The sequence below is a fragment of the Frieseomelitta varia genome, unplaced genomic scaffold (assembly GCF_011392965.1).
Source record: "Frieseomelitta varia isolate USP_RPSP 00005682 unplaced genomic scaffold, Fvar_1.2 scaffold_895, whole genome shotgun sequence".
Taxonomy (NCBI): domain Eukaryota; kingdom Metazoa; phylum Arthropoda; class Insecta; order Hymenoptera; family Apidae; genus Frieseomelitta; species Frieseomelitta varia.
This window is the reverse complement of record NW_025110695.1, coordinates 41,913-52,271: the sequence shown is the minus strand read 5'-3', so window position 1 is coordinate 52,271 and position 10,359 is coordinate 41,913. Positions and strand designations below refer to the sequence as shown.

Below are 10,359 nucleotides of genomic sequence, written 5' to 3'. Positions count from 1 at the left end.
TTCCCGAAACAGAGAAAATGTTTGTATCGTGGAACTAAATTTTAAATTATCATTTATTTTCTTCTGAATTTAGAGAATGTTGGCTCGCAGTTCGTATCGGTACTCGATAACCACTAAACATAAATATTTCTCAGTCGTCTTGAAACATTCGAACAACGAGTTATCCAACAAGCTAATTGGGAAATCATTGTCAATCGTTATTAAATCATTATTAACCGTCGATAGACATTTTTATTTAGCCACAGAGCGATACAACGCTTGATGATAATGTTACATTGAAACAAAAATTCGGATAAAAGAGTTGTGTAAAACTAAACTGAAAATTTTCGACGAGATTAACAATTATCCTCAGAATTAACGAGTTTCACGTGTGATGACAGAATCATTTGCAGCGGTCGCTCTGTCATTACTGGCTAAAAAAGAGAAAAATGCAAATGAAAGGGATCGGGACGAAGTGGACGGAGGTCGGGCGAGAAATTTGCTATTTATTAAAAAAGTTTCGAGGCAAACGCCGCTGCCACGGCAGTAGTTTAATTTTTTGCCGAAAGTTACGTCGCTGAAAGGATAGTGAAAAGGTTCCTTTTTCTTTTTTTTTTTTTTCTTTTTTCTTCTTTTAATAACAGAGCACTTTCTCTGGTTTCTTCTCTTTGTCGTTCGTTGTCTCGTATAAATCAGGGATCGGCGAAAGTTACGGGGCTTTTCTTCTAGGTTCTGTCTGAAAAGTGTTCTTACGTCGCATTGTCTCAACACACACATACACACACACACACACGACAAACGCAAACTTACTTGAGAAACGTGAAGAAAGAAAATTTGTTCGTCGATGTTAAAAAAAAAGAAAAGAGAAGAAAAAGAAATGCTCGATATTTCTTTACAAATGTCGAGAAGTGTTGCTTTTTTTTTTTTTTTTTTTCTTTTTAACATTGACAAACACGACGCGGGGAATAACTTGCCACAAGCATGGTAATATTTACAGGGCCTTTATTTTCGGTAAGTGAACGAAGTATGACAGCTTTTACAATCGATCGAGGGTGGTTGGCGCAACTGAGAACGCCTCGCATTACATCGTGTTACGTGTAACATTAATCAACCTCTCGTCTAATCGTCGATCCAATTAACCCCGATGTCTCCTGTTGTCCACACACACACACACACACACACACACACACATTTTACGTACGTCTCGGCTGTGTCCGCGTATATTTCTTCTTAATTATTACGTCAATTACTTTACGAACTACACTTTCTCTCTCTTTGTCGTCACTTTTCACGCTCCTTTCATTTCCACGTGTTTCCCATTTCTTTAAAAAAGAAAAAGAAAAAGAAAAGAAAATTAAAGAAAGAAAGTGTCGCGAGTTACTCTGTGCACCTCTGTTTCAACTGTCAGAGAGCTTTCATTCAAACACCAACGCCGGCTGCGTTCATCAACGGCGTCTCTGTTTGCAGAAATGATTTTAAAAACGATCAAGGCGAAAGGGAATTTTGAATAATTAGACGGCTAGCTGCGAAGTGAGAAACGCGCTCCCGTTTTGTAAAGAAAGCTTTTGTGTCGGATGTTTAATCTCACTGGGTAAACGAGAAACTAGCACTCTACTCGCGTCTTTTTTTTTTTTTTGTTTCTTTTTTTATTCTTACAATTATAAATAGTATCGGGAGAAATTAAATAATTTAAGTATCGTTTCTAACGATAAAACGATAAAATTCTTTTGTTGAAATTTCAATGTTGAGTGTTGGAGGGTGAGAAGCAAGCGCGCCTTTGTCAAATCTCTAGAAAACTTGGGCGCTGCTTGAACGAAAAATTAGAAATTAAAGAGATTAAAATTTATAATATAACTTCACATGTAACGTATGAAATGTATTTAAAATATAACTACAATTATATTCAATTAAATAAAATGAAATTATACAAAAGTAGTATATAAAATTACATAACAGTACGAAATAACAGAGCATGAACAATAATAATACCATGAAATAGCCTTTTTTTTCATTGTACCTTTATTGCAAAATATTTTTAATGAATTAAACATTCGTTTCAACATTCATTGGAGAATATTACGAGACACACGGTGTATACACTGACTATGATCCTGTGTATACACTGACTATCGTGTAACTTACATCGCTAAACACGTTTATGATTAAGAGGGTTCCGGTTATTGTTTATACATTGTTTTTTAGTCCCACGTTTAGGCGACGCGCGAGGTCGTCGATAAAAATCGGCTCACCTCTCGAGAAATGTATTCGATCATGTTGTTCCTGAATTCGAGTATTGTACGAATTGTTCACGTGTTTGTAATTGACACGTTGGTGATTTGTCTCGAGTATTGCTGTATTCTATTCTTTTATGAAATATGATTTAGACCAGCGTCGAATTGTATCACGATTAGATTTTGTCGTTTCTTTTTTCCCCTCTTTCGCTTTCCCTGTTTTTTTTTTTTTTTTTTTTTTTTTCTTTTTTTTTTTTTTTTTTTTTTTTTTTCTGGAAAACATCATAATTATCTCGACGACAGACTTTGCCAGTCGATCGAGAAGACGAAGGAGAAAAATTTACTTTCTGATTTGCGAAGTGATCCGAATTGAACAGCGTTGCTTCTTTTGTCATTCGGCGATCAATGTTTCATTGACTTTTTAAACAAATGGTAAATCTTTGACAATTAATAACTTTCCGCGAACGTTTGTTAATAATAATAATTTAATTATTAATAATGTTAATATAACAAAATAATATATATTAATATAAATAAATATATATTAATAATATAATAATATATATATAAATAATATATATTAATAATATAATAACAAAGTATCGTCGATTACTGTTTGTCACATTCGCAATATTGTCACGTTCGTGTGAAAATTTTAAAGATCCTTCGATGCTGTTCGAAATAACAATAATTCCATGTTTTGATAATAATTCCAATTTAAACAGTACCGTAACGAACAGATTGAAATCGATTCGAAAGTGATTGAAAAACAACTGAACTACCGACTGAAAGTATAGTATTAATGTATTAATGTACCAAAGAAATTAGAGTGCAAAGTGTAGGAAAAATAATAATAATAATAATAATAATAATAATACAACACATAAAAAAAATACAGAAAAATATATATATATATTTTTTGTTAAAAAATCACTCGAGCATCTAAAAATATACAAAATTCCCATAATTTGGAAATTTCGTATTCCAAATTATACAAATTGTCAATCATTTTGACCATTTTGTTCAGACCACCAGTGGCTGGCGAAAATTGTCCCATCGTAGTTGATATATATATATATTCATATCCGTTTCCATTCTGTCGAAACCACCCTCCCTCGAGAATTCTTTTCTCTTTTCTCGCTCAAAAGCGAAAGCGCTGGGAAACGAGCAACTTTTATCGACAGCCTCTCGGCGAACGTCCCTGGAATCAAACGACGATCTAAATACAGCACGGAGAAACACGGATCAACCCCTCTCCATGCTACGTAGTTTCTCGCTCACCTACACACTGCATATTTACACACCGTCCATGCACGTCCATACACGCGCGTATAGACACTCTTATCGTTTACAAATATCAAAAGGATTTCGCTCTCGATTCGACATGGCCGTTTTCGCGGCAGAGTCGGGTGGCAGACGGGTTGAATTCGATTTTATACCGCGTCCATTCCTCCACAGGGGAAGGTTTCAGAGCGGCGTCCCCTCGGTGGCCTCGCCTCCCCCTTATATGGCCTTCTCTCGTGGTTTCACGCGACGCAGAGAGGACGTTTTCGCGAGAAAATCGAGTGAATTTCCTCGGGACCACGTTGGCCGAGAATGATCGCGGAGCGAAGGGAAATTGTCTTTCGATCGCGAGCAGAGAGCCGCGACATTTGCGAGAGAATCGTGTCCCAGGGCGGGTCAAGTTTGGAGAAAAAGGAAAGAAATTCTGCTTGGGGACGAGAATAAATTCACCCTTTGAGTGGTTTAGCTTGTGTCGAAGCATAATTGGCGAGTAATTTCGAATTAATAAAAAATTAACAATAAATAAAAGCTTCTAGTTTTTTTTTTCTTTTCTTTTTTTCTTACTTTAATTCTCTACTGGAAATTTTACGTTTCAATTTTATGTCGGTGGTTCTAGAAGATGGTATTTCATGTCAGAGGTTAAAGGAGGATAAAGAGTATTGGAGTAAAATATGCATTCTTGATACTCCTCACTCGGTATCAAACTTCAATCAATCTGTGTGATAATTTCAGCGAGCACACTTAAAGCGTTAATGCACAAACATCGATAAATAATGATTGAATACTTTAGCACTTATTTACATTCAGATTTTTTCTGTTTTTGGGTAAAATGATTTGATCCTGATTAAAGAAAGGCTTGGTTGCGAATCTTTTCTTAGTTTTGCAAAGCTACTAGCGACGGATAAAATTATTATAATTTTGAAATTATTATAAAATTATTATAATTTAAAAATATTATAAAATTATTATAATTTAAAATTATTATAAAATTATTATAATTTAAAAATATTATAAAATTATTATAATTTTAAAATTATTATAAAATTATAATTTAAATTATTATATTTTTGTTTATTAATTTAATAAGATTATTATAATTTTAATAACGTTGTTAGACTCCTTTCGCTGCAAAGATACCAGCAATATATATCAAATTAAATGAAATTGTCAAACGAATTTAATTTCAATATTAACACATTAAAGAGACAAACGATTCTTATTCTATCGATCAATTTATATCATCAATGTTGAAACTATAAATTATTATTGTAATAAATACCACTATGATACTTGTGTCTTCCACTTACATCCTACAATAAAATTTAAAATACTCTTGAATTCGATACTTCGAAACGAATTCAGTCACGAAAATTACGTAGAGAAGACAATTCTCTAACAATTATTTTGAATCACAACACAGATCGTTGGAAATTATTAAAATTTACCAATCGTGTTATTACAGTTAAATCTAATATATCAGATTGATGAAATTATCGAGAATTTAATTTCGTTGTGATAAAATGGTCTTTAACGTGGTAGCCACAAATTTACAGGGAAAATAATTCTCCAATATGAATCACAATGTGTGATCGTTGAAACTTATTTACCAAGAAAATTATTTACTAGTTTACCAATTATTATTAGAGTCGAGTGTAAAGTTGCTACCATTGTACCAAATTGACGAAATTATCGAGCGAATTTACACTCTGGAATTTAATTTCGTATTATAATAAATTGTTGCTTAATCTCTAATGAATTAAATTACACAGGGAAAATAAAATTGTCAACCTGTTTAGAACAGATTGTTAAAAATTATTTACCAACTACTGACTAATTCACCAATTATCGATCTTGCTATTAGAGTCGAGTGTAAAGTTGCTACCAATATACCAAATTTACGAAATTATCGAGCGAATTTACGTTTTAGAATTTAATCTGCTCGATCTTCAATGAATTAAACTACACAGGCAAAAAAAAAAATCTCAACGTATTTAGAACAGATTGTTAAAAATTATTTACCAATTAATTCACCAATTATCGATCTTGCTATTAGAGTCGAGTGTAAAGTTGCTACCAATATACTAAATTGACGAAATTATCGAGCGAATTTACGTTTTAAAATTTAATCTGCTCGATCTTCAATGAATTAAACTACACAGGCAAAAAAAAAAAAAAAAGTAAATCTCAACGTATTTAGAACAAATTGTTAAAAATTATTTACCAATTAATTCACCAATTATCGATCTTACTATTAGAGTCGAGTGTAAAGTTGCTACCAATATACCAAATTTACGAAATTATCGAGCGAATTTACGTTTTAGAATTTAATCTGCTCGATCTTCAATTATTAAATGAATTGAACTACACAGAAAAAATAAAATTCCCAACGTGTTTAGAACAGATCGTCAAAAATTATCGACCGACTAATTATTACACTGTCGACAATTATCGACCAAATTTACCGATCTTGCTGTTTAGAGTCGAAGTGCAAAGTTGCTACCAATGTTGCCAGATCGAGCGGAATTATCGAGCGAATTTACATTTCGGAATTTAATCTCAAGTCGCAGGCTTCGAGCCGCGCTTATGACTCGCAGTATCTTTGGCACCTTGGCGGGTATCCAGGCCGTAACAGGAATGTTCAATACGATATATTAAACTCGAGGAATGTTCACGGTTAAACAGGCTCGAGCGCGCCCCGGAACAAGTTCATCGAGTTCAATTTACCTTTTCTCATCTGCTTTTTCATTGCGCGGCCGTCCTACGTTGTTCCACAGTTTCACCGTTTCGCGGACAAACGAAACATCGTTCTGAAATATTTATTTCGCAAGCTAACGGAGTTACCGAGTCGCCTTTGTGCTACGCTTTCGTCGCCATGGCGACATTTGTTACGCAGAAATTGTTCCTCGCCAATATTATTCCGCGCGCTGGCCGAATAATATTGAAATGAACGTGAAAAATCAGAAAATCTACGAATACACGTGCGCGTGGACAGCAGACATATTACACATCGACAAATTTTTGCGGAACATCTAAAACCGTGGTTCTCAACCGTGGTGATTTTCTAGGGCGAAGGAAAGAATCTTTTTTCTTTCTTTGTTTAGAGTTTAAAGTTAATGACTTTTTAAGCGTCGAACAGTCACTTTTTGAATAATTTTGGGGAATCATATGTCAGAAGGACGCTTAGTTGGGAACCACTGATCTAAAAGGAAGTGTTCAACGAGTCGAATCAACTGTTAACAATTAGTTGATCGGATAATAAATATTTTCTAAACACCTACGTGAAAAGAAACTTACGAGGATAGTCCGATTAACTATGTCACTGCGTGGATTCAGTAAAAAAGATTCGTCTTAATTAACGCGTATCGTGTATTGATTAATCACACACCAAATATGGAAAACGCGACCAACCTACATATTATTTCCGTCATTTGAAACAGAAATTCTTAGCAATCAATAGAGGACGACGTACAAAAGGCCCATTTATACTGTCGACGAGCGGTGCGCGAACAGAGTCGAAGCACGTATCGACAGTGTTTCATTATGTAATTTCGATCGTAACGTAATGTCGATCGCTGTAACGAAAGAAATCGAGCGTTCAACGCGTCGGCGTACTTTTCATTCCCAGCCGGAGGATTCAGCCGCGATGGCCGTCGCGTCGGTGGAAGAGAATCGAATGAAAAGGAGATGAGAAAGGAGACGGAAGCGTCCATTCAATTTGGATCGATCGTAAGATTGAGAGAGTTCCTTCTATGGAGCCAATTGCTGGATCGCGGTGTAAAATTTTTTGTTTAATCTTCGCTTTCCAACGGAGCGAACGCCGGATCGGGGCCGAACGAGTTCTTTGACAATTCGTTGCCAACGAATCGAGCGCGGGGGCTCGCGCGAACCTCGCTGCCACGGTCGCGGAGTTAATTTTTTCAAATGACGGTGCAGTCGAGCGGAGCGCGGACTCTAATGGATCATTCTGAAGAGAAAATTTCAATCTTCGACACTGTGATGGATTCAGTCGTGAAAAAGATTTTCCCAATGCTCTCGGAGGTGTTCGAATTTTTGCGATTCAAGGGGAAAATTCGTGACACTCACGTTTCGTTGTTTCATTCTAATATTTAGAGATTGATATAATCGTGCAGCAAGCTTTATATATCCAGTATATAATAGGATACAATATAAAATTATATAGTACAATGATAAATATTAATATAGAAATATGTCGTTAATAAAAATGACAAGATAATTTTATGACGATTTAAAGCGATTTTCGTAAAAGAGGAAGTGTCGCGGAGTTAATTTTTTCAAATGACGGTGCAGTCGAGCGGAGCGCGGACTCTAATGGATCATTCTGAAGAGAAAATTTCAATCTTCGACACTGTGATGGATTCAGTCGTGAAAAAGATTTTCCCAACGCTCTCGGAGGTGTTCGAATTTTTGCGATTCAAGGGGAAAATTCGTGACACTCACGTTTCGTTGTTTAATTCTAATATTTAGAGATTGATATAATCGTGCAGCAAGCTTTATATATCCAGTATATAATAGGATACAATATAAAATTATATAGTACAATGATAAATATTAATATAGAAATATGTCGTTAATAAAAATGACAAGATAATTTTATGACGATTTAAAGCGATTTTCGTAAAAGAGGAAGTGTCGCGGAGTTAATTTTTTCAAATGACGGTGCAGTCGAGCGGAGCGCGGACTCTAATGGATCATTCTGATGAGAAAATTTCAATCTTCGACACCGTGATGGATTCAGTCGTGAAAAACATTTTCCCAACGCTCTCGAAGGTGTTTGAATTTGATTCAAGGGAGAATTCGAGAAACTCTGACGTTTCGTCGTTCAACTCTAATGTTCGGAGATGAAATTTTGCAACAAATTTCAATGAATCGTTGTTAGGAGTAAGTTTCAATCTTCAACGTTATAATCGATTTAGCCGTGAACAAAGTTTTCAATGTTTTCAGAGATGTTGGAATTTTTACAATTCAAGACAAATATTCCAAAAATCTTGACATTTCTCCGTTTAATTCCAATGTTCGAAGATTAATAAATTCTCTGAGAAAGGATCGTATAGAAAGTTTCAATGAATCATTGTAAAAAGGAAATTTCAATCTTCAACAGTATGATGGATTTAGTTGTGAACAAATTTTCCAATGTTGTCAGAGACGTTTGAATTTTTGCAGTTCAAGACAAAAATTCCAGAGATATTGATATTTAACTCTAACGTTCAAAAACGAATAAAGCCTTTGAAAAAAAAAGATGGTGCAGCAAATTTTAAGGAGTCGTTCTACATTAGAAAATTGGAAATGGATCCAGTCCCGAAGAAGAAAAATTCAACGTTCATCACGAAAGTAACCTTATTTTATAAAAAAAACATCTCTGCCAAGGAGGCTAGAAGAAAACTCGCTCATTTTAAAAGAACAATTACGAAATATTGATAAACGAATATCGATACGTGCTTCTGACTGATAGAATGCTGGAAGAAACCTCGCTCGTGTTAAAGAACAATTACGAAATATTGATAAAATAATATCGATACGTGCTTCGATATGGTAGAAACGGGCCTCAAAAAATCTACGATCCAGTCGACACCGAGCCGAGACAGTCTCGCTGAAACTCAACCTTTCGTTCCCTCAAACAGAGAACTTTCTGCTAATTTTCTCTCCGCTCTCTCTCTCTCTCTCTCTCACACACACACGCGCGCGCACACACACACACACACACACACTCTCTCTCTCTCTCTCTTTTTCCTCTCGTCGAAGAATTTTCAATTTCCCTTTGTCCCGCGATGAATCTGCACGGCGCACGGCAGGATTCGTCGCGCTACGAGGACGAAGCACGAGGCGACCGATCCGAGGTGATCCGGGTCATCTATCGAAGCCAGCATCTTTTCGAGAATCTTTTTCAACTTGGCTTGAAAATAATTTCGTACCTCGACCGCGATTCGCCCTTCACCCCCGTTGTGAGGCGTAGCGCGACAACGTTTTCAGGATCGTTTCAAACCTTTAACCGATGCGAAGGAAAGGGTGGAAGAAGGCCACGCGTAGCCGTGGCGTGGTGTTTTCATCGTTCACTACCCGTGGTGGTAGTAGATCTTGTCGTTGCAGTTGCACGTGGCGCCGCAGAACTTCCGCCGCTCCCGGCCCTCGTTCGTGTTCGTCTCGCAGACCCAGGAACGAAACGTCCTGGCCAGTTCCGCGCAGTTCGACCAGAGATCCGTGTAGTAGCACGCGTTCGTGCACAGTTTGTTGTTGCGCGAACAGTGGTCCTTGCACATGCTGCACGGCTTCCCCGGCACGTACGGATGGCCCAGGCGACCCTTGTAGTTGCCGCTGCAAGACGAAACGATTGGCGGAGGCCAATTAGAAAAGAAATTGTAACGGCAGTTCGTTTGACGAGGACTCGTGCCGTTTATCTCGAAGACGGCCCGAGTCCGTTTTCCAAGAAAAAAAGAAGGAAATCATGCTGGCTGTTTCAGTATTTACATTTCTACGTTAACTTTTCATGTTTAAACAAATTGTAACTAATATCTTTATAAAGAAATAAATTATTATATAATGTAATATTATTGAATAGTTATTAGTGAATAGAATGAATTTATAAACAATATATTTATAATCACTAAGTCATTGCACGAAAAATTAGCTGGTTAATAGAATGATAAAAATTTTTATTGTGAAAGTGGCCCAAGTCCATTCTCCAAGAGAAAAAGAAAGAAATCAAGCTGGCTGTTTCAGTATTTACATTTCTACGTTAACTTTTCATTTTTAAACAAATTGTAACTAATATCTTTATAAGTAAATAAATTATTATATAATGTGATATTATTGAATAGTTATTAGTGAATAGATAATAATGAATTTATAA

At 35.9% G+C, this 10,359-nt stretch overlaps 1 protein-coding gene across 1 annotated transcript in view; it reads right to left on the bottom strand.

Annotated features, from left to right (window-relative positions):
* Window positions 1–964: 964 nt before the first annotated feature.
* The window catches only part of LOC122537231 (cysteine-rich venom protein Cau1-like), a 26,999-nt gene continuing 17,604 nt past the window's right edge, over window positions 965–10,359 (bottom strand). The window contains exons 3-4 of the mRNA XM_043670258.1: window positions 9,215–9,824; window positions 965–1,246 (exon numbers count right to left, since the gene is read on the bottom strand). Of these exons, the coding sequence (XP_043526193.1) occupies window positions 9,566–9,824 (259 nt within the window). The 3' untranslated portion in view covers window positions 965–1,246; window positions 9,215–9,565. The remainder of the gene's footprint in view (window positions 1,247–9,214; window positions 9,825–10,359) is intronic.